This window comes from Leptidea sinapis, chromosome 12, assembly GCF_905404315.1.
Source record: "Leptidea sinapis chromosome 12, ilLepSina1.1, whole genome shotgun sequence".
In the NCBI taxonomy this organism is placed as follows: domain Eukaryota; kingdom Metazoa; phylum Arthropoda; class Insecta; order Lepidoptera; family Pieridae; genus Leptidea; species Leptidea sinapis.
The window spans coordinates 10,397,046-10,423,237 of NC_066276.1; the positions used below are offsets into that span (position 1 = coordinate 10,397,046).

The window sequence follows — 26,192 nt, forward strand, 5'->3', positions numbered from 1 at the left end:
TACTGGGCAAATGAGACTTAACATCTTATGTCTGAAGGTGACGAGCGCAATTGTAGTGCCACTCAGAATTTTGGGCTTTTCAAGAATCCTGAGTGGCACTGCATTGTAATGGGCAGGGCATATCAATTACCATCAACTGAACGTCGTGCTCGTCTCGCCCCGTATTTTCATAAAAAAAAACTGATTATACATTTTGCATTCTGTGGAACCATTGTATGGTGAGCAAGAACCATTTGGAGCAAAGTCTTCCTGACGGTCGGACATCTGCCTTTAAGCTTAAGGACGCGTTTACGAATCTGACAAAAATAAGATATTTTTCGGTCGAGTTTGTGATGAAATAAAACTAAATCTAACAAAACTGAAAATTGCCACAAATAGATTACTTCTTTAATCTCCAATTAGCGGGAAATATTTGCTTTTTAAAATTTTGATATTTTATGTCGTAAAAACGATTATCCGTTACCTCTTCACACAAAATTGACGAAATGGGGCTTCATTCAGGATCATTTTTCTGCTACTACTTACATAATTTTGTCTCTTAAAAATTACGTAAGGAAAGCAGATATAATATTTTCAAAAACACGGCAAATAAATTAATGAATATTTTATAAATAATCTCAGAAAAAAATAAAAATGAATCGTCTAAAGTTCATATATTTTTCTGATAAGCATGAGCTTTAAAGTGTGGTATTAAGGGTTATTTTATTTTGTCCCTCCGTACGCATTGCACAGAGAGATCTATCGAAACAACGTCAGTCCGCGCTTGGCCGCCGTCGTGAGTAGACACTGTGTCGGTTGTAAGTAGCAGCTCGTACTCGGAAAGATCGCTGGACGAACATGAATATTTTTATAAGCTCTACAATACTGTCTTTGATACTTTACATATATTGTACGCAGTCTTATTTTCAATAAAATATGTTTCTTTATTTTTTAGAAGAATTAGTGATTTCACTTTTAGGGGAGGTGTCCTCAGTGGGGAAGCTACGTCCAAAGCACCAGACAATACAAAAAATGGCGTGCGTACAAAGTACACATGTGAGAAGTGAAACTTATTTGTGAAAACTAATTTTTAAATCTCGTTTATATTAATAATTATCCTTATCTGTTCTCTAAACCAATTGATTTTTATCAATATTAGAAATTATTTCTGTTTTACTTATGATTATTACTCATTAAACCTGCACGATACAAAGCTAGTAGGGAAGATGTTCTACATACTCGCGGCCGCGCGCCAAACCTGCATGATACGACGCTAGTAGTGAAGTTGTTTTACTTCATAGCTGTACCGTCTGCTTCATGCTACATTCGAATTTTCTCACTCTATCTCAATCAGACTCAATCTCCCTCCCCTCTTCTTGGATAAAAACGTCCTTCATTTTCGTGACACTTTATTCCGTTCATCCGTAAAAATTTTACCCTCATGCGGGCAAAGAAGTTTCACTTCATAAATGATCCCAAATTCGTTCTCTGCGCCCTCGAGAACCTCGGATACGATACCCATATTGTTGAAATCATCATTTTGTGCGGCGGCCATGTTGGATTTCAAAAATGATCCCAAAATCGTTCTCTGCACCCTCGAGAACCTCGGACACGATATCCATATTGTTGAAATCATAATTTTACGCGGCGGCCATCTTGGTTTTAAAAAAAACTGCGTTTACTGCACACGACGTTATGCGACAGAATTGCCATCTAAAGTTCTAATGTTTAACTACTAAACGAATACATCAAACAATTATCAAAAATACATAGGTATTAAAAAAACAAAATTCAAACTTGCTAAAGTATCAAATTCATTTGATTCCCGCAATTGACTTTAAGTTTGTGTATGTGTTTGAGCGGTGTCAGTGTAGTGGTGAGATTCGATACCTCTCTGTTTTGAGAACGCGTCCTTAATATGTTTAATTTTCGGAAAATAAAAAAAATCACATCGAGACTATTATCGTGCTTTTGCTGCGAGGAAGTTTTTCGCAAACACTAATTTGCAGTAACAGTCCTTTTTTTCCCGTTTTGCTGAAAAAAGAAGCAATTGTTATCTTACCAATACTTCCACTTTTTAATGTAGGCAAATCTGATCCAAAAATAAATGGCTTTCCACCTTAACACATTCTGCCGATTGGCTATTTCTTTCAGATTAAAGCAGTAAACCCAGATTTCCTCACCAGTAATAACATTTACTATAGCCTAGTATATTATTATACGGTATCACTCTACACGCTGTCGTTTCTGGTCATCTGTTAAGTCAGACGGTATTCATCGAGTGAATAGCTTCTGAACCATCAGGCGTACATTCAATAATTTTTGTATTTGGCTCCCGCCAATTCTTAATAGAGCCCAAATTTGCTGACATGTCATTTTTGATCTGTTGCAATCAGATTTACATTGTTTCAATATTAGTTTCGGTAACACCAGTCACTGAGCTACCTGCATTATAATAATAATATAACTAATATAATTAACTAATATAATTAATTATTGTCTCTGAATTCACTAAACCAGGAAAACAGAGCGCTATGACATTGAGCTTCATTACCTAATTAGAATTAAACTCTCCGGCATCTGTCTTAAAAGGCATTTATTTTCTCAATGATGATCTTGATTCCTTGAGAATTCTTTTTGGTGTTATTTCTAATACTACTACCGCTTCGGGCACAACTGGCTATTGTTACCTTGAACCACAGCGCGATTTATTAACATAATGACGCTATATTCTCTCTGCAAAACTGAGCCACTCGAGTATGAATGGGTCGTATCTTGTTCAACTCTCAGGCTGTGGCTTCATCTACAGGATCTACTTTACAGTTGATAACCTGCTCAACCGAAATAATTACATGTTAGGTAATTGCGTACTCGAACGGTTGGCTCAGTTGAAAAGAGCGCTCGGATGGAACCCGAGAGGTCGCGGGTTCAAGTCCCATCGTTCATAAATTTTTGTTACAAGTTGAATTTGTTTAATTAATCTCAGAAGTGAGAGTTATCACTTTGAAAAAAGTTAATACGATAATATGATAATACATATTATAATACTTATAATGCTTGGTACGACATAAATATCGTAAAAAAATTATAAAACATGCCCATCTTCATAACGTGTATGACCTTAACTTACGACTTAACCTATAATAATAATAAATTTATTACCAAAATTAGATACATACAAAGTAGTTAAAGTCACCAGGATTCACTGAATCCTAATTGTGAATATTTGAGTACATTGTCGGCTATTTGTACTGAGTGGTGGGTCTGCACTAAGCAAGGTGCTTCTAACTTAGAAGCCGGGAAACATAGTAACTAAAAAAAATTGTTACTTCTATTTGAAACTACGCGAAATAAAAACTTCTTCACAAACACTAATCTGTATGTGTGAGTGTGTGTATTTACGTGTCAGTGATAGTGTGTGAGAGTTTCAATCCATTTTATAAAGTTATCTGTTAAGAAGTAAAAAGATGACTGTTGCACTCTCTTGCAACGCGACGTCAGATGAATCTTAGTGCGGCGGTACGACGAATGGATTTCTAGTAGTAAACGTAAAACATGAACCTTCTCTTCGAGTACATCATCCACAACCTGTTTCAACATATTAAATATATCAAGTGTAAGTAAAGTATCAATGAAAGTATGAGTTACAGAAACAATATCCAATATAATTAATAATATTTTATTTAAAGTACTTAGTTAACTATACAAGACGAGGACCTTTACTAGAGTATTATTAAGCATTCTTAAATTAACGTAATCATTTTAATTATCTTCTGTTTTATTTTCTATAATCCAAAATCACTTTCTGATGGAGATATAAACATAGAAAAATTAAACTACTTATTCATTATGAATATAATTTCTGACTTTATTGAATGAATAGTAATTTAACGTTAAAATCTCTGATTTTTATATAGTATCTTTTGTAAAATAAGATTAACAATAACATTAGTTCAGAAAAATTTGTTTTATTTTAAGAAGCTCTCTTCATATAATTAATACGAAATAATTCATCTAATGATAATTCTTAAGAAGTGTATATAAATTTGAATTTTTAAGTAAAACAAAAACTGTATTTTTATTTCCAGTAATTACTCATACCAACTCGATTATTTATGAATCTAAGTATTATTTTAAGCACCTTATGAATTATTGTTGTCATATCATTACCCAGTAATTATCAGCTAGCTTCGGATGTTTCTATAATTATATATATATATATATTATATTTTGGCATATTGGCACGTGAAATTTCAGTGGTGATGAGGAAAAAAGAATAATAGATTCATTTTTGAAAGAAATCGTCAAAAAAAATTACTACATTTATATGACGTCTATTGAATCTAATAAGATGCGAAACAGACAGAAAATCAATACATAGATCTTATAAATATCTTATAAATTTCCAGTCATCTACAAATACTTGAACAGGTTCAATAAACTTGCTAGGCTAGATGGTAGCTTTTTCAAATTCGCCTATCTCAACAATAGGGAAACGGAAATCAACATAAGCATGGTTGTTGGAACGACGATGGCTGCAGAACCCCTTGCTGCTCTCAGAACTGCTGATGCGTTGTCAGTTCCCCACTGCATGTTTGATCGAGATGACGCTATGGCATTCAAACCAGTTGCCGCTCCTGCTACTGATTCCTGGTTTGCTCGAAGCCATTGCTCCATCTGTAATGTTTCACAATTACCACTTTGCCCGAAACCTAATATTAAAAAACAGTTACATTAACACGCGTCGTAAACTTTTAATCAAAGCAAATACGGAAATAATATTACATTTTAATGCACGTTTTTACCAATAAGCTCCTAAAGGTATATTAGCCACACTAGGGGCTCCCTTATAATCCCTTAACTAAGCAGTTTTCATGATCTTAGAGGAGCCCCTATCCTCATCGATATATAATTAATAACATCCATCACTGTTTGTAGCTATAATTATAATTACTATGTTAACATCTAGTAAAGCAAATTCCAGAGGGCTCTGGAAATTGGGGCTGGTGAAGGATGCTTTAAGTATAGTGGACAGAATATCGCACAAATATCTCAAAACTCCAAGAAATAGATATCAAGCAGAGTTTATCGACTATAGTGTCCTGTAGTAGTGTTAGTTAGTTAGTAGTTAGTTAGTGTAGTCCTTCATTGTTGAATAGATATCAAGGCGGAGCAGCTAGTCCATAGATACTTGCCACTTAGGGTAAAGTAGAAAGGACCGGCCATATCAAATCGTTGCGCGTGGTTCCTTACACTCAAATTGTGCAATCGAATAACCTCTAATAGAGAGACATGACGATAAATTGGCAGGCGCATTAGATCTGCCACTAAACTGAAAACTAGCTATCATCCACGACTACTTTGCCTAGAGCATATCGACCGACAAAAAGAATGCAAATTAAACCTTACTCACTTAGCCTAAACCATTCCTGCAACCTTGCTCCCCTCTACGGTATATGTCATAGACTAAAAATATATGATATTAAAGACGTTGACAGTCCGATAAAGCGTGACTTTTGGACCAATTTTGATTTGTCAATGTATGTGTTAGATAGTCGTAAATTAGTTATTTAACACTAAGGACATAATTTCAAGCGTAGCTGACTGTTTACAACTTGTCAATCAAAATCGGTTACAGTATGTATAGATTCACTTTTCTTTGATGATGTTAATTAGGGGTATTATCTCTTTTCACTTAATTTTTTCTTGTCACTCTTAGAGTAGTCATGGCCGCTAAGATGATGCGACATTAGTCGCCGTTGGTCTCTTTAGTTTTAACCCGCGCGATGCTTCTCCACTTTTGTCGGTTTGTAGCATTGCGGAAGCACTCTCCACCAACAGATGTCAGAGTCACTGCTTTGATTAGATCTGTTCATCGCATGGGTGAGCGTCCACTCGCTCTTCTTCCCTCCACCTGGCCCTGCTCTACCGCTCAATCGATTCTTTATTTCTGGAGATATGGCCAAAGAACTCCAGAACTCGTAATTGCACAGCCAACAATAGTCTTTTTTTTACCTTCAGTTCTTTCAAGATTTAATTTTTGGTTCGGAAAGCCGTCTAAGGGATCTTCAAGAATCGCTTCCAATACCACATCTTTAGAGATGTCTTATTGGAGGATGCCTTAGGGCAGCAATTTTTATCTTGCAGTCTTGGGGACCAGGTTTCAACGCGTAGAGGATGATTGGAAACACAAGGCACCTCAAAAGTAGAACCTTTGTGGTTTTGGTGATACTTCTGTTCTTTCAGATCTTATTGAGGTTCTCTACCGAAGACCTGGTTATAGCACATCGCTAATTAGCATTTAGGGATATAGTCACATAAAAACTTACGTCTGTCAGACCATCTTCGTCAAGATAGCTTGCTAAATTACTAAGAACATTTTCGAACCAGGCAGGTAGCACAACTCTGTAAATACGAAAAAACAAACAATTATTAACGATTCTATACCAAATTTGACTTAATTTATTCCCTCGGTGTCTATATTCTTATTAAGAAAAAATTAAGAAACCCAATTTATCAAGTTAATATTTATAAAGTCCTTGGGTTGCATAAGATTATAAAAATACTGCCTCTATGTGTTAATATAAACACAATAAATAATGATAAGAAATACAATTTCACGGTCTTGTAGAAGCATTATGCTCTTGATTCAAGTAAATTTATTTGCCAGGTATCAAGCTCTTCAAAAGATGGCGTACACTTTCTGGGAAGCCCATGGGACTTCCCAGGGATGCATTTTTGATTCACTAGGTTTTAAGAAAAGCCTCGTGTCACGCTGGATCAAATGTGCTCACTACATCCAGAATAATTGCGATCTTAGACACTTTGAAGCTAAAATAAACAATGTCAAATAACATATAGCTTACTTATTGCGGAACTCGTTGACTCTTGGCTTCAAGTATTCCAACGCTGCTTTAGCATTAGCCCTGTTACCCATATAGAGGAATGTTAATGCATTCACGCTGTCTTGAGCTCTGACGTCGTTACTTAGAACCATATCCAGGTACCTAGTACCAACAAGGGAATAAATTATAAAAGATCATAATGTTTTTTGACATACATACTACTTACTATAATATTATGTTACTGTCAGGTGATATCATCTCATATAATAAAAAAAAATATTGAAGTAGGTACTTTGTGGAAATCCATAATTATTCAAATGATTCGAGGTTTCTTTAGTGTTAATTCCGCCAATATTTGGCGGTATAAGGTGACACTGATTCTTTACTTTTTTACTCGTACGTGTCGGGTAAGTACGACTTCTCTAATCGGAAGTATTGAGGACTTCTGCTTCCCCTCATGTGTACGCACTCGTAGGAATCAATATTATTAACCCCTTTAACATTATTTTTACTATTTTATTAACCAAAGTTAACGACACAGCCCAGATGGTTCCGAAACTGAATTGGCAGTGGGCAGGGCACATAGCTCGACGGACAGATGGCCGTTGGGGCAATTAAGTCCTCGAATGGCAACCACGCACCGGAAGACATAGTGTTGGTACTCTCCCAACAAGTTGGACTGCCGATCTGGTCAAGATCGCCGGAATAGATTGCATGAGGGCAGCGCAAGACCGATCATCATGGTGATCTTTGGGGGAGGCCTTTGTCCAGTAGTGGACGTCTTCCGGCTGAAATGAGGATCATAACCATCATATTTTAAGTAAAGTTTTTGTAAAGAACATATAACTATAGGTGTTACCCGCGACTTCGACTGAATTTACCGGTGTAACCATATTAGTTGTTACAATGCTGCCATTGCATGTAAACAAAACAATAATATATCTCTCATCAAAATCTTATGAACGATGCGGGACTCGAACCCACGACCTCCGGCGTTCCGTGCCGGTGCTCTAAACAACTGAGCTAACCGTTCGAGTGTCGTATCGTTACAAAATCCTGTATGCTTTGTTCAACTCTCAGGTTGTGGCTTCATCTACAGGATCTACTTTACAGTTAATAACCTGCTCAACCCTAATATTTGCACATTAGGAAATTGACTTGAGATGTCGCTCTAGTAAATCTAAACAATTTGTTATGTTTTTAAAGTGATAACCCCTGTCATTCTAGGAATAATGCACAAATAAAATTTGAAAAACAACAAATTTTTTGAACAATGCGGGACTCGAACCGTGCCGGTGCTCTGACCAACTGAGCTAATCGTTCGAGTGTCGTATCGTTATAAAATCCTGTATGCTTTGTTCAACTCTCGATGAACAACCTGAGAGCTGAACAAAGTATACATATATATATCGACACTTCCAAATAAAATGGCTTTCTATTAGATACAGAAAAATCAATAATGGTTCACTAGATCCAGAGAATGGGGTATTCTTAAACCTCACAAACCTTACCTATTTATAATCTATGCATACATATAAATAAAATTGGAGTGTCTGTTTGTAATATTGAAATAACCGTTTTTTACTACATGCATATGAATATATATACACGGTTCATACACCAAAATAACATTTTTTATAATTTTTGTCTGTCTGTCTGTCTATTTGTTCCAGCTAATCTCTGATATGGCTGGCCCGATTTTGACGGGACTTTTATTTGCAGGTAGCTGATGTAATAAGAAGTAACAAAGGCTACGTTTATTTTAGAAAAATTCTTTAGTTTTAGAAAAATAAAGTAATGTTGCGATGTCCAAGAAAGGGTCTAACGCTAAAAATAATTTATATTGCAAAACAACGTTTGCCGGGTCAGCTAGTATTAGAATAAATTACTGAAGGCACTTTTTTGCAAAACTGTTTCAAATAATTGAATTTGCTTAACAATACTTAATTCCGAATACACTTAGTCTAAGGATATTTTTAATGTTATATTATTGTACGTACGCCTGCACAGCTTCAGCATTTGTAGTACAGCCCAGAGCTCTCAACATAGCCACTTCATCTCCCTGATTATTCGAGGCCTGTCTCCTATTGTACATGAATCGCCAGTCGGTGTAGTTTCCGTTCAAGAGTCCCTGACAGAACACATGCCGTCTCAAGTTGGGGTTTACACTAGAACAACGATACATATTAACATTCCCTTTGAGGTATATGTGTGTGAAAAAAAATATATTGAAAATATAAATACGCCTAAAGAGATAAAGATTTTCTTATAAATTTATTTATTTATTTATCAAACACGGGCGAACCCTTTTTACAAAATGAAAACTGTGAAAGTTATACAATATTTACTTAACTAACTAATAATAATATTTAACTAACTAATCAACACATCTTACAATATAATTTTAACCTTTGGAAAATAGAGGTGGGTAAAAATTTCTTTAATTAAGCTATTTAATGTAACAGAGATGAGGCAATAAATTAAAAAAACAAACATAATATATTAGCACAGCCAAATTTCTATTCCAGCCATCAATCTGAGATCAAGTAGTTTTTGAATAATTTAAAGTTATTACTACATACAAAAATAGGTCATCATCTGTCATACAGTAGCAAATATGTATGAATTTCTATTGGACTTCAGACCCACTTTATTTTGGCCAATTAAAATCAACTCATCTTTGTCTAAAGCAAAAACATAATCTGTGATCAAGTAGTTTTTGAAATTGTGTATTTAGTCTGTGTGAAATATATACTCTGTGGTTTGTAAGTGAATAGGTGAGTGACCTTTTATTTTATACAATTATTATTTTTGTGGTTCTTAATTCTCAGATTGCTGCATGTAGACCGGTTTTTTACCACTACAGACTTAGTGGTAAGTTTGCTAGCATCGGTGACTCTACATTTTTTATTTTTTTTAGGAAAATAAGGGACGAGACAAGCAGGACGTTCAGCTGATGGTAATTGATACGCACTGCCCATTACACGTTCAGTATTCTTGAAAAACCCAAAAATTCTGAACGGCACTAAAATTGCGCTCATCACCTTGAGACATAATAATATGTTAAGTGTCATTTGCCCAGTCATTTCACTAGCTACGGCGCCCTTTTGACCGAAACACAGTAATGTACATTACATTACATTACATTACTGCTTCACGGCAGAAATAGGCGCCGTTGTGGTTCCCATAATCTAGCCGGTATCCTGTGCAAAGAAGCCTCCCATTGGTAAATATGTACGTATATCGTAAATTACTTTAGTTACACAATGAAGAGTAAATTTTATACACAAAGCGGTTATTCCCCTACGATTATCATAATTTATTATTGCGTGATTGAAGGCTATTTGTAAAAGATAAAGTAATCTGGATTAAGTATCGAACTATCGACTGTTAAGGAAATTGGGCTTGCGTACATTAACGTAAATAACTTGTATTACTGAGAGTATATACCTATTATGATAACAAATGGGTAATGAATAACTGTCTTATTCATAATGACAGCGGAGATTTAAAACATCGGTAATATACGCTTGTTAAAAAATGGTATTCATATTTTTTTGTACGAAATGTCAACATTGCGTACTATACAGACGAATTAGTTAGGGGAGATTTATCTAACGAATATGAATAAGGAATTTTATCGAACGTTCCATAGGCTTAAAACACGTTTTAGCTAATATAGCTTTATACCCTCGAAAAGCGTTTTATTATGAATAAGGCAGTTAGTATTTTTGAATATTTATTTTTACTTTACTTAAAGTTACTTTCGAAACGTACACTTTTTTTACGATACCACAGGTTGGGAATGGAGCGACCGCCCTCAGGCTATTAAATAAAAAGTTTAATTGTACGTTATTACATTTTTATGAAAAAAAAAGAAGCCCGCTGAATTTCTTGCGGGTTTTTTCAGCTCTGAGCCATACTTTTTCGAATGGGTGGTAATTTTTGTCTTTCGATAAATGATATCATATCCTATTTCGAATAAAAATATTTAAATTTGAATTTGTAAACTAGATCGTATAACTAGATAGTACTAGGTCGTATGGTATTAGTGCCCTATACCATACGACCTAGTACTTCGGTGTCAGTGTCTTCCTAACAGTATATATAAATAAATCGTCAGCCTACCTCAATCGTTCTCCATTTTCCTTGTAAGCATTGAATTTCGCGATTGCATCAGAAACACAACCTTCGTGCCCGATTTCACAAGCAAATTGTAGCACATAAAATCTGTTCAATGTTCTTGTAAGTGGTTCACCATCTTGAACGTCATAACCAAGTTCTGATACCACAGCATTCACGAAGTCCAACAGGATTGCCTAAAATACGGCATTTAATAAACATGTTAGATGCGGTAATTATTTGATAAGCGTTAGGGTTTTGTCAGGGCATACTAATTAACCTTAAACCTTCTTTTGAAATGCTGCAATGAAGTCACAGTCTATCAACTAATAAAAAACCATATTACTACGCAACCCAATACTGAAAACCCTAAATCCCCTTATGAATGGAAAGCCATTGGAAACCAAGCCCGATAAGATACAGAAACATAAGAATGCATTTATGTATGTATTGTGTTTATTATATTATAACCTTAGATAATGTATACGTCTAGATAGACACTCTTGCTACTAGACAACTGATGAAAACTCTAGGCTTATTACTTTAGTGTGCGTGCACTGCATAAAATAAAGTTTAACTGTCATTCTCATTTTTTTTTAAGTTTTCACAGCTGTCGAAGTCTATCTAGAAGTATCTAAAATTAAAACAATTCTTTGATACTCAATCACAATCAATAATTATAGTTTACTTCACTTCACTTCCGAGGTTTTTAGGAACTGCTCAAGAATATTTTTAATATTAGTTAAAATTACGTACTATCAATAATACTGATTGACAGACCATATTACATATAATGAGATATAAAGAAGAAATGAATGAATGGCTTCATTGAAGTATAATCCCCGAGCATTGAAGTGAAGGCAGACCGTCATCTTAATGACGCTATAATGACGTCAGATCCAGGCTTACACATAAAAAATTACCAATCAATAACTGCTGAGATCATGCAGATGTTAATATGATACGGTTGTATCCCTATACCAACGGGCCTATTATTTACTGTATAGTGAAACTATTACAGTGAAGTAAAGTTTGTTCACCGAATTCTAACTGAGTGTAACCGAGACGGACTTCTATGAATAAATAAAAAACATTTTATTATACTCACGTTGAACTCTCTAAAAGTGTCAGGCATGTGCCTGAAGCGATTCCTTAACCAAGAGAATCCTGTGATGGCTGGATACCAGGAGTAATAGCTTGTGTCTTTCTTGAGGAAATCAAGCACTTGGAAACCAAGGTCATAAGTCATCCTTCCCGAGCGCATCAAAGCAAACGCATCGTCAACAATCTAAAAACATATTTTAATTGCATACAATACTCATAAATACCTCTTTTATTCAAAGAACTAGATAAGTATAGACTTATAGTAAATACATTATATGAAATCTATACTAATATTATAAAGCTGCAGTTTGTCTGTTTGTTTGTTTGTTTGTTTGAACGCGCTAATCTCTGGTACTACTGGTCCGATTTGAATAATTCTTTCAGTGTTGGGTAGTCCATTTATCGAGGAAGGCTATAGGCTATGTTTTTTTTTCAAAATTAGGGATCCGTAATAAAATTGCTATTTTGTAACACAAGGTGTAAAATCGAAAACCTATTTTTGCGTGCGCTGCAAAAACTATTGACAATAGAACAAAATGATGTACAGGCTATAATATAGGCAATATTTTATTACTTATAAAACTATCGCGTGAATTATACTATATATGGCACAACAACGTTTGCCGGGTCAGCTAGTAAAAATATAAAAACCCGTGACAATTATTATTACATAAATGAAATAGACAAATTAAATTTGAAAACAAAAAATTAATTAATATTGGGGTTGAACAGCAGGTTATGAACTATAAAGTAGACCCTGTAAATGAAGCCACAACCTGAGAGTTGAACAAGACATAATAATATTGACACACTTTTTACACAAATTATCTTGCCCCAAGTTAAGCATATATAGCCTGTGTTATGGGTTACAAGACAATGATATATTGAATACAATATACTTACTTAAACATACATAAATTCATATAAACATACATAAATACATTTAAACATCCATGACTCGGAAACAAACATCCATATTCATCATATAAATGCTTGCACCTACCGGGATTCGAACCCGGGACCTCTAGCTTAGTAGGTAGGATCGCTAACCACTCGGATATACAGACATACAAGATTTATCAACGATACGTCACTCAGACGGTTGGAGTGCCGCCTCGTTCATAAATTTTGTTTTCAAATTTAATTTGTTAATCGCAGTTTTTTTTTAATGTAACAAATTGTTTACAATCATTATTGTCAAAAAGCCAGATATTGTGCTGGCAGTTCTCTGCAGCTGATTACTTTTGATATCACTCTGCCGTGTCATAATAACCTCATTAAAGCTGAGTTAGTCAAATTGTCAAAGTTAGCTTACAAGTTTACCAACATGTGGGATGTTGAATAAACAGTAATTTTTCCGATGGTCTAATGATCTGATGGGGTAATTTTTCAGAAGACGCAGTAGAAAGAAATAGATATTAAAAGGCATGAAAGTCATTTATTTTCTCAAAATTGCTACTACGCTTTGAAAACAAATGGCACTGAGAGAGAAAAAACGGCGCAAGAAACTCTCACAGCATTTCTTTTTTTGCGCTCATTTTAATGAAATTGCTTGTCAAGACTCCTCGTCTTTCACTATAATATTAAAATTTTCATAATCAAATGTTTCTATTCAATGCTATTAAATAGCATATTTAACTTCTAAATCTACCAGCCCAAAACAAGAAATTCCTCAAACCTGAGAAGAATGAAGAAACACCCCTAAACCTTTTTTTTTATTAAAATATACATAAAATAGCGCTCGGATCGCCACAGCGTTCGCAAGGTGTGATATCATTTAGAAAGTCATTTATGCTATAGTACCTTTACCACAAGAAACATGTTTAATCTTTTTTTTTTTCGCAAGACTTGTTTTGTACATGTTCGGGGGTAAGGTTATAAATTATCCAACAATTGACACTAAATAAATAACAAAATAAATAAATAAATTGCATTAATTATGATTAAGGGCACCAGTGTAGTCACTTCCTTGTAAGCTAAGTGTGTATATCATAATATAAGAAACCATCATATAAAACATCGCTGATCTAAGGACGATGAATACTCGTACTAGTAAAAACTGTATCCTTTCGTGATACAGTTTTTACTAGTACGAAACGATAGGGTTAATCAGTTTAATGACAGCCACTAAGTTACCTATAATAATGAAAGTTAACTTTGAATAATAATAAGTTCTATTGTGCTTAGTTAATTGTATAGATTAAGAAGCTGTATAATGGTTGTTTCTTATTTTAATAAAGATTAATAATAATATTACCTGAGCTCGATTCAGATGATGTATACTCGAGTAGTTAGAGCCCAGAGCATCAGCAATCATTTCCCAAGTATGAACATCGTAGTTGACTCTGTAAATGCCTTTAAAGACCGAAAAATTATTCGATAATAATATTATATAAACCTGGATGACCGAACCCTTCTCGTCATGTAAAGTACAAAGCAATCGCATGCTGTCATGCCCCAGGAGTGGTTTATGTTGATACATAAACCATAACCATAAACGAGCGACATCTATTGACAGTTAGGTATACTAATGATTCAAAATGTATAAATCAAATTAATAAAGTAAGTTAGGCCGACAAGAAGAACAATAACATATTGCAACACAGAAAACAGAAAAATTTGATAAACAAAGGATGCCAGTGAAATGGTGTGGGATTATTTTTGAAATCCAAGATGGCCGCCAACCAAATTATCACTGTAACAATATGGATAAATCATTTACAATGATCTCGGTTTGGCTGGGAACGAGAAAATCTAAGCTAATCCTACCATGGAGGTGCTTATTTATTATATTGCTTTAATTTTTTAATAAAATTTGAATATTTATTGAAATGTTTTACATCTCCAGGTATGATTTTTTTATTTTTATGCGATACGCCTAATTTTGTACTGTTTAACTTTGTCACTGATACAAAATCAGCCTGGTTCGACTGCAGATATATCATCTGTATGATACTGACGGTTAAACTATTTTATGAGTAGATAAATTCTTAAACATCATTATTATTTATTATTATTGTGAGTATTCGAATTGAAATTGGCTGAATTTTATCATCATAATATGTTTTCCTTTCTAGCATGATATTCATATCTTGAAGTAGTATAAAATCCATTATATAGAATATAAAAAATACCTTGTTGTTGTACATTAAATATAATCCATTCGTGGCCGGGTTCCTTCTGTATTTCGTATTCTCTTCCAAGCATGAGTCGCTTTAAGGTTGTCCCAATCAGGGTTGCTGCCGGTTGTAAATGTAAGTGGTAAAGGCCAATTTTGTTCTGTTGCTGCAGCCGAAGGGCTAATAAAGAACCTTTCCTATAACAAGTAATTGTATTCATGAAGACTAACTTTAGCAGCGTTTATTTTCAAAAGTGCTAATTGTGAGACAATTATAGTATAGCAATAGAGATGAAAACACCACGGGGAGGCTCCTTTGCAAAGGATACCTACATTATGGGTACCACAACGGCGGCTATTTCTGCCGTGAAGCAGTAATGTGTAGGCATTGCTGTGTTTCAGTCTGAAGGGCGCCGTAGCTAGTGATATTACTGGGCAAATGAGACTTAACATCTTATGTCTCAAGGTGACGAGCGCAGTTGTAGTTACCATCAGTTGAACGTCCTGCTCGTCTTGTCCCTTATTTTCTTTAAAAAAATCATGAAAACATGATAATTTTGAATCGACACAATTAAACACACCTGTGTGATCTTAATCAAGCCAGTATCCATATTAACATCGACACTGATAACTGGATATCCCTGTTCCTCCACCCAATACTGCATCATAGATGCAATACTTATGTTTGCAGGAATGGCTTCGTCCTCGTCAACTGCTTTTTGGAAGTTGTTATACAAGTCAGACGGTACAGCATATTTATAAGATCTGAAAGAACGAATTAAATTTTGTTTGAGTTGATACTGTGTTGAGCGGGAGACGTGATATTGAATGTACTCTCTTAATTAAATTTATTTAAGTAGGCGTAAAACATAAGTATTGAGTTTTCTTTAGTGCTAATTCCGCAAATATTTGTCTTAAAACAATTCGAGGCTTGTTTCACCTCTACATGAGGCATTCTCAGGACATGTTGACCATGCGGTCTCGTGCCAGAGTTTGGCAAGAGATATTGGCGGAATTAACACTAAAGAAAACTCAAAACATTGGGCTACTCTCTTAAGGTTTTTTGACCAGCGTTTATAAAGCGTTCGTATCAATGAAAACATTAAATATTTTATCGATAATTATCTGCATTGATTGTCATGACATGATTAGATTTGATATTGTTTAATTAATTTAATTTCTTCGACATTCGATACAAAAAGTACAAAGCAGAGATTGACTTGCAAAAGCCATATTTGCGTAAAAAATACTATGTGGCGTTATAAAATGATACATAGTAAAAAATGAATTTTAATAGTAGTTTTGCTTAAGATATGAGAAACATAGACATAAAGTTAAAATTATATAAGCAAACCCAAATCTATATCCAAAATACATACTATTGAGTACATCTATGGCATGAGCTTGCTTGTGCGGTGTTTCATATTTAGACTAAGTTAGACTAACTATTTACCCTAACTAAGACTAAGTATTTACCCAAAAAACAGATTTGATTTGCGTATAAAAATTATTAGAAAAAAAATTACCTGTCCAATAAAAAGTAATTCAAAGCTTTCTTGAACGTGCTTTCTCCCATGAATTGTTTTAACATGAGTAATAAGGAAGCACCCTTTGAATAACTTATCCCTGAGAAATGTCCAGTTACTTGTGTTGGACTATTGACAGTGTGTTGTAAGGCTCTAGTGCTTGTGCCAGAGTCAGCTGATAAGGCACTTTGAACATATAGAATTATGAACTGATCAGCAAGCTCAAGAGTCTTATCAACCTGAAAATAATTGATATTTTAAAACTTTTTATTTTGAAAAAAAAAAAGAATTTGTGGGGAATACGAGCACGTACACATAATAATATAGATAGATATGTATTAACTCCAAAAATTATATATGAAACGAAAAATGGTTGCTAAATTGATGTTATTAGTAATTATATTCAACTGAAACAATATTTACGAATGTTATCGTAATAAATATAAAAATTTGATAAATGAACATGGGTTTGACTTTAAACCATATAATTTCAGTATTTTATTAAAATACAATGATTCCAATAATAATCCTAAGTTCCTTAGTAAAGTTCGTGGGTAAGTTTTGTTTAACTTAAAGACGTAGTAAACAAACTTTTGACTTAATAGTAATACGAAAAAACAACTCAGATAAAAAAATCGTAGTTATTTTGTAACTTCATTACAATGAGAAATAACGTAAAAAAAGTGATAATTAACTGTAAGTAGTACTAAGAATAAAAGTAAATACTCACTTCATGCATTGCAAAGTATTCGAAATAGCTGGCGAACCCTTCATTAATCCAAACGTTATCCCACCACCTACATGTTATGAGGTTTCCAAACCATTTGTGAGCCAATTCATGAGCAGTTATTGTTCCAATATACATTTTATCCAAAGCGTTAGTTTGCCCCTCCTCATAAAGTAGACGAAGTTCCCTAACATTAAAAAAAACAATTATATAGCTTGTATGAACTATTTTTGACAATATCTAGGATATTACACACATCACAAAATAACATGTGGCGTAACGTGTAACGATGCAATACGATCGCATTGCAGAGAGACTTACGGCCGTTCTCAATATACTATCTACAGATACAGATAAATTACTACCTTCTACTGTCAGTAATTAGCTGTCAATATTCTGAAGCTGTCCCAATATACCCGATAAGTCATTCTTATCGCCTTATATTGGGACGCGTGAATTGCAATTTCCATACAAACTTCTATCGCTGATAAGCTATACGTCGTCCCATTGACAGACAGCGTGTACGGATAAGGTGAGTTACCGTCGATAAGTTTATTGGGACAGAAAAGTCAACGAAATTTACGATTTTTATCTCAAGTAAGAGAGAGACTGGCCGTTACTCTCAGGCTGAAAGGGGATTTCCCTTTTGCCTGTACCTACATTATTAATTAATTACATCGGCACTTATCGATACAGAACACATCTATTAAAAAGTGACTGCTATTTCGCAGCAGAAACAGATCTGATATTTAGATTTACTTCTACTGATATTTAAGAAAAATACATAAATTTCTTTTTTATAGAAGAGAAGGAAACACGAGTATTCATGGATCACCTGATGTTACACACATTTGATGTTACATTCTCCTGTAACACCTGAAGAATAACACGTGCTTTACTGGCGTTTTACGAAGATGTACTCGCTTTTCTTATAGTACTCATGTCAAATCGTTTTGGAACACCTCGCAACTCGCTCAACAGTTGATTCCACTGGTTGGTTGAAAGAGTTCCCTTCATTAATCCAAACGTTATCCCACCACCTACATGTTATGAGGTTTCCAAACCATTTGTGAGCCAATTCATGAGCAGTTATTGTTCCAATATACATTTTATCCAAAGCGTTAGTTTGCCCCTCCTCATAAAGTAGACGAAGTTCCCTAACATTAAAAAAAACAATTATATAGCTTGTATGAACTATTTTTGACAATATCTAGGATATTACACACATCACAAAATAACATGTGGCGTAACGTGTAACGATGCAATACGATCGCATTGCAGAGAGACTTACGGCCGTTCTCAATATACTATCTACAGATACAGATAAATTACTACCTTCTACTGTCAGTAATTAGCTGTCAATAATCTGAAGCTGTCCCAATATACCCGATAAGTCATTCTTATCGCCTTATATTGGGACGCGTGAATTGCAATTTCCATACAAACTTCTATCGCTGATAAGCTATACGTCGTCCCATTGACAGACAGCGTGTACGGATAAGGTGAGTTACCGTCGATAAGTTTATTGGGACAGAAAAGTCAACGAAATTTACGATTTTTATCTCAAGTAAGAGAGAGACTGGCCGTTACTCTCAGGCTGAAAGGGGATTTCCCTTTTGCCTGTACCTACATTATTAATTAATTACATCGGCACTTATCGATACAGAACACATCTATTAAAAAGTGACTGCTATTTCGCAGCAGAAACAGATCTGATATTTAGATTTACTTCTACTGATATTTAAGAAAAATACATAAATTTCTTTTTTATAGAAGAGAAGGAAACACGAGTATTCATGGATCACCTGATGTTACACACATTTGATGTTACATTCTCCTGTAACACCTGAAGAATAACACGTGCTTTACTGGCGTTTTACGAAGATGTACTCGCTTTTCTTATAGTACTCATGTCAAATCGTTTTGGAACACCTCGCAACTCGCTCAACAGTTGATTCCACTGGTTGGTTGAAAGAGGTAGTAAGTTGTTTGAAAACTGCACTGTGGCGTATAGATATATCGTGCCAAGATGGAATTCAGCGGCAGGAGTCGAAACAAACAGTTTTTCGGAACACTCCCCGTGATAAACGCAGTAGAAGACAGTAAATTAATCATCTTAGCTGAACTTCAACAATGATTTATTGTAATTATCTGTTTATTAGGACTTAGAGAACCCTGAAGTGGTAATCGCAGCCTCTACTCTTCTGCAACACTAGAGGATTACAAAAGCGTAGTAGGCCTTGAAGGGGTACTGGGGCCGACCATAAAACATATTTTCACGTTTAAAGTGAACATGTAAAAGTTACTTTGTTAGTAAGTTCAAAGAAACTGGGCGTCATTAATAGAGCACGGCAATACTTCAAGCCGGCCCACATACTAGCGCTCTACAAAGCGCAGGTTCGGCCACACATGGAGTACTGCTGTCATCTCTGGTCTGGCGCACCCCAGTATCAGCTCGATCCATTTGACCGCGTGCAACGCAGAGCAGCTCGAATTGTCGGGGACCCAGTGCTCTGTGAACGGCTGGATCACTTGGCGTTGCGTAGAGACGTCGCTTCATTGTGTGTCTTCTACCGCATTTATCACGGGGAGTGTTCCGAAGAGCTGTTTAACCTGATTCCTGCCGCCGAATTCCACCTTCGCACGACACGCCACAAGTTAGGATATCATCCTCACCATCTAGATGTGTGGCGGTCCTCCACAGTGCGGTTTTCAAGGAGCTTTCTTCCACGTACTACAAAGCTGTGGAATGAGCTTCCTTGTGCTTTGGTGTTTCAGGGACGATACGACATGGGTACCTTCAAAAAAAGCGCGTACAACTTCCTTAAAGGCCGGCAACGATCCTGTGATTCCCCCGGTGTTGCAAGAGATTGTGGGCGGCGGTGATCACTTAACAACAGGTGACCCGTACGCTCGTTTGTCCTCCTATCCCATAAAAAAAAAAAAAAGTTACTAGTTACCGGTATAATAGTACTTACGATGAGATGAGAAATTTTTAAAATGATGTCCATTCTTGATTTATTTTGAAACTATTATTATTGGTCAAAATAACAAACTAAGTATATTAAGCTGAAATTTTTTTAATAGATGTTAAATGTAATTTTACCTATACGATACAAGTCCCCAATTCTCCGTTGCACCAGATGCCCAGTCTGGAGACGCTATTTGATCATTTTTCATGTTTTCCTCCATTTTGTAATACTCAATACCAAGATATTGATCAAACCATGTTGTCAGCGGAGGTCCAATTTCCAAGGCATACGCACCCTGACCTTGTGCGTTAGGTCTTGCCAGGATTTGATATGGGTGCGTATTATTGTTATTAGAAGCGATAACTGTGAATTCTTCACTGATATGGAATGTTATCAAATACGCGGACATCCTGGGCGTTGGGTTGAATACTTCTCTAACGCGATCACCGATACTAGAAACGAAGTTTTAATAAATACCTCAAAAACATAATGACGTCAATATTTTTTTTGTATTTTCGACCTCCTTTTAATACCTTGCAGTATGTTCTATTAGTATTGTTTTAGATATGACGTATATTTTCTAAGTTGTTTAGCTAGGTGCCCTGCATCGCTAAACGCTGTGAGGTCATTACACTACACTCAGTCTTTATGTTAAGAACGGTTCTCTGAGCGGCAGTGACGTAATGACATGTATGACGGACTCAGTTATATTCCCCATTAAGCCAATTCTTCAATTAATATTAATATTACTATCACGTGGTATTAGATGCTATGTGAACACTCACGTTTAGAATCGTCTGATTTCTTATTATATCCCAGCGGATACTTCATTGGGAGTGACGCTTGCGCCTCTCTCTCCCCAAGAGAAGGTCGCCTTCGATGAAGGCATAGAGAGTACTTGCCCAAAACCAACCTCACATGGTGTTTAGTGGGTAGGCGCTTAGTCTTTACGTGAGTCCCACATAACCAACGTAGAATTAGGCTGCGTTGCAATGCGTGATCATTCACCACTTCCCTCCCGTCGTTATCTCGGAGGGTAGCCCTTTCCCTTTGTCTGGGCGCAAAATAAATTTTGACTCGCGTACCGAAGCTTCCATATGGATAAAATGACAACAACAAATTCCTTACATTAAGACCGCCTTCGGTTTTTTTTTCTGATTTTCGTTATGGTCTAGTTGATATACTTATATAATTATTGACTATACTATATAAAATATTACAATAGCATAAATACGATTATAACAAATTTTGAAATTAAGTTTTGTAAACTTGTTTAAATTAATTAAAGCCTCAAATTGAAAAAGAAGTGGATGGAATTACTTAGTAATTAGGCCCACACCCACGCCGTCTAATTAGGATTGAATTAATTTTTTTTATTTAATTGCATCAGCAAATCTGAGATAGTAAAAATAGTCATCACTTTGCAAAAAAATATTCTTGCCTTATTGTATATGCCTAGTTATGTGGTGTGATATGGGATACCTAGTTATTTACAAAATCTCATGATTGTCAGGCAATTAAATTACTTAATTAATTTCATTAAAGCCTATAGGTTCTATTTCCTGTATTTTTCATGACCATATCTTTTGATTGGACTTGTTTAGAAGCTTCATTTTCAACAGCTTTAAGAGGATGTAACTAACCTAACCTAACCTAACCTTTTTTTTTTAATACGTGTGGAAACCCCCACGGGCCGTCACCCCACCGAGGTTTGCGGTAGGGTGGTGTGTCGGAATCGAACCGACTAAAACCACACGGTGTACTATGGTACATCCTGTGGTTTTACGCCTTGGTAGGAGGAACCTAACCTAACCTAACCTAACCTATTTCAATTATTTCAAATATTTTCAAGTATTTCAAGCATTACAGAGAAAAATAACAGATCAGGGTTCCATTCTCTTTACGAGGTACGAAAACCGTTTAAAATTGTCAGATTAAGTTATTCGAAACTGTTTATAAATTAACAAAAAACTAATAGGACATCTGAATTCGAACCGGGGTCTTCTGCTTTCCGGATCACCCAATTTACCATTTGAGCTATTACAGTCTTGTATATAGTGGCGACCTTTGTATTCTAATGTTATTGCAGTTGTTTCTCGTTAAAACATGGATAAAACTACGTTTTTTTTTAATTGAAACCTAGCTAAATCGATTTATCGCCCCCGAAGTCCTCTGTATACCTACTTAGGAAAATCGTTGGAGCCGTTTCCGATATGAGATTTCGTTTAAAGATATGAGATTAATAAGTATTACTTACGTTTCCTGTTGTTTTAAATACATATTTGCATATGTTTCGGTGAAATGAGCTGGTCTATTGATGACCATATTGAAAACAGATTTGAAGCCAGGTTCATCGAAACATGGGAACACCTGTCTTGAGTTTGTTGGTTGTAAATGTGTTGCAATGTACCAACTGGAATTATAAAATTTTACATAAGTTTTAATTAACACTGGAATTATCTGATATATAAAATTCTCATGTCGCAGTGTTTGTAGTTAAACTCCTTCGAAAGGGCTTGACCGATTCTCATGAAATTTTGAGTGCATATTGGGTAGGTACGAGAATCAGACAACATCTATTTTTCATCCCCCTAAATGTTAAGGGTGGTCCACGCCAAATTTTTTTATTTTATTTTATTGACATTTTTTTTTTATTTATCTGAATATGAGTCAGCATTAAAAAATATATACAACCTCAAATTTTCACCCATCTACGATCAACAGTTACTTTTGTATCGCGATTTTAATATCGGCAATACAACGTTTGCTGGGTCAGCTAGTTTATTTATAAGCATCAAACAACCAAATAATCACTACAGAATTAATACATGAATTAAATTTGAAAACAATCGAACCCGCGACCTTTGCATTCCGTGCGAGCACACTGCGTCACTGAGCCAATCGTTCGAGTGATGTCACGTTAATAAATCTTGAAATGTTTTAAACAATTTGTTATGTTTTAAAAGTGATAACCCCTACTTCTAGGATTAATACAAAACTAAAATTTGAAAACAATATTTATGAACGATTCGGGACTCAAACCAGCGACCTCTCGCATTCAGTGCGAGCGCTATTGCACTGAGCCAACCGTTCGAGTGATATCATTTATCTATAGAATATACTTTACAGTTGATAACCTGCTCAACCCCAATTAGAAATTTGACTTGAGATGTCGCTGTTTCAAATCTACGCAATTTGTTATTTTTTTTTTAAGTTATAACCCTTACTTTTAGCATTAATTACAGAAATTAAATTTGAAAACAAAACTGATTAATTACAAATAAATCTACATCTACTGTTATTGCACATACACGCAACGTGCAAATAGTTTTATATACAGGGTGTAATCGTTAAGCGTAACCAGGCGATCATAACGTAACTATTACAGATATAAAAAAAAAACTTTTAACTGATCTTGAAAGAACGTTAACTAATTAGTAAAACTACATCAATATTTTTTAAAAATGAAACGAGAAGTATTCAAAATTTTGATTTTAAGAACATCATCCCATGCATTTAGTATGAGATTACTTACGGAAGGCTTTTTATTGTATGCTAAGTGAAGTCAAATCCAATCAAATACTATTTCTGAATTATTGTTGATTAACATACTTAAAGCTTTGCTTTTGCACTTTTTGGTTAATTCGTTTTTTTAAGGATCATGCCATATTGAAAAGAAGTGGAAGGATGCCGACTAGATTATGGTTACCACAACGATGCCTATTTCTGCCGCGAAGCAGTAATGTGTGAGCATTATTGTTTCGATCTGAATGGCGCCATAGATAATGAAATTACTGGGCAAATGTGACTTAACATCTTTTGTCTCCGGGTGACAAGCGCAATTATTGTACTGCCGCTCAGAGTTATTGGGTTTATCAAGAATCCTGAGTGGCACTGCAATATAAAGGGCAGGGCGTATTAATTACCATCAGCTGAACGTCCTGCTCGTCTCATCCCTTATTGTCGTAAAAAAGTTATTTCTAAAGTTATAATTTTTATATTTAATCAAAATATGTATAATGCCGCTTATAATAGTGACCATAAAAATTAACCACCCATTTGACAATGTTTATTTCTTGTATTTCCATCTTCAGTCTCATCAGGTAGTCCATTCATCCGTTTCATCATTTATTCGTATAAAAAATAGATAATTCTAACTACTTACTGTTCTCTTCCATCGCTGCCTCTATAAATTCCTCTAAAAACTCCTCGTGAAAGTGGAGTTTCATTTATATTACCGATAAAATTAATGACAAGTCGGTAAATAGCATTGACAGTTAATGACAATCCATCCCTTAAATTTATTTTCAAAAAGTGATGAACACGATCTCGCTCGAATTCATTTCCAGGACTTAACTCTACTTCGGATCCACTTTCATTAAAAAGAGTCACATTAAGAATTTCTCTCACATTTTCATGTAACACAAGCGTAGATATGCTTCTTAGTGCCTAAAGTAACAGATAAATTCAACAATATATGCATATTATTAAATTCCAAAAAAAAATCAATCAAACATCAAATTCTACAAAATAAACAAAAATTATATATTAGGGAAAAATTTACGGTTAAAAATTGCTGCTCAATAAGATCTCAACGTGTCAACAATCAGCCATTCTTTACAGTTAGGGTATTACCAAGTAGAATTACCAAGGAAAAACACGGACGAGAAAAATAATAAGGACTCCGTGTCACCTTACATAACGGTGAGGCACCAAAACAAGCCGATAACCGTAAATTCATAGCCCCACGCATACACTTACACTAATACAAGCCGATCGGCCGCCATTATAAGATTTGCCATCGTCTGTGACAGATCAGTTTGCGTAACAATAAAATGTTTTAAAAATGCCGTCGTGCGTTGTGAAAAAGTGTAAAAACAATAATATAAAAGTATTTGTGGATATATGATTATTTAAGGGAGAAAAAATTGTATAACTGCTATACCCGGTAACCGCACACACACTAGCATAAAGGTGCTTCACTTGCTTATGTCACGGCGCGGAGTCCTTCTTTTTTTATTAGTCCGTGAGGAAAAACAGTTTATTATGCGTTTAGAGATTACATTTAAATATACTTTTTCTAAAAACATTACCAAATGCAACTTTTATAGATCAATACATCTATTCTAACTCTCATCTCTTACCTGTAACCTCATAGACACGAACCCATCAAAAGTAAGTGCTTCTTTGTCAGTAGTTGCATTCAAATAGGGTGTGATTTCGACATCAAACTCAAGAGGGTCTAAGTCTTCTGGTAATCTATAGGATTCATCATTTATCGTGTTATAAAAAACAGGATCATTTATTTCAAATGGCAATTCTGATCTTACAACCACTAGGATTGCTAGCAGAATAGCCAGTCTTAAAAATATTGACATTATACCTAAAAAATATAAAAATATTCTCATGTAGCAAATATCGTTATTAAATGATAAGATAATTTAAATTCACATACGGTACCTGGTGTTCTAGATCTTTGGCGGTAGTGTTATACCTTCACCATAAAGTGCGATAATAGACAAATTTTCATTATAATTGTAAATGTTCTACTTTATCGAACATTAAATAGATTAGATAAGTGTTATATAAATTAATCGAGGCTCGATATTATTGATATTAAATATTATAAATGAACGAGCGGCTTTTACTTTTGTACGTACATTATAATCAATCAATGCGGTATGTCCCAGCATTGTTTTTTCCACGCATTTCATTATATGACTTGGGTTAGTTTTGCTAGGCTATTTATTCCTGTTCAGTTCGGGACATTGTGAGTAGTAAAATTTTCTTCATTACTCC

General features: G+C 34.9%; 1 protein-coding gene across 2 annotated transcripts; it reads right to left on the reverse strand.

The window, feature by feature from the left end:
* Positions 1–3,678: 3,678 nt before the first annotated feature.
* LOC126967168 (membrane alanyl aminopeptidase-like) lies at positions 3,679–25,900 on the reverse strand. 2 transcript variants are annotated; one of them, XR_007729938.1, is made up of 11 exons: positions 25,854–25,900; positions 25,538–25,776; positions 24,559–24,842; positions 22,651–22,806; positions 20,528–20,845; positions 17,425–17,608; positions 16,695–16,933; positions 15,750–15,933; positions 15,185–15,366; positions 14,308–14,405; positions 12,184–12,234 (listed from the first exon to the last, which is right to left on the reverse strand). XR_007729938.1 is itself a non-coding variant. In XM_050811632.1 (9 exons), the coding sequence occupies exons 2-9, from the start codon at positions 15,255–15,257 to the stop codon at positions 4,456–4,458; spliced, it is 1,128 nt and encodes a 375-aa protein (XP_050667589.1). In that variant the 5' UTR covers positions 15,258–15,366; positions 15,750–15,898; the 3' UTR covers positions 3,679–4,455. The 2 variants fall into 2 exon arrangements, 1 of the variants encoding a protein (XP_050667589.1); XM_050811632.1 differs by lacking the exons at positions 16,695–16,933; positions 17,425–17,608; positions 20,528–20,845; ... (2 more) ...; positions 25,538–25,776; positions 25,854–25,900 and adding exons at positions 3,679–4,656; positions 6,309–6,384; positions 6,846–6,986; positions 8,825–8,992; positions 10,953–11,143 and having other exon boundaries at positions 12,055–12,234; positions 15,750–15,898.
* Between the last annotated feature and the right edge of the window lie 292 nt (positions 25,901–26,192).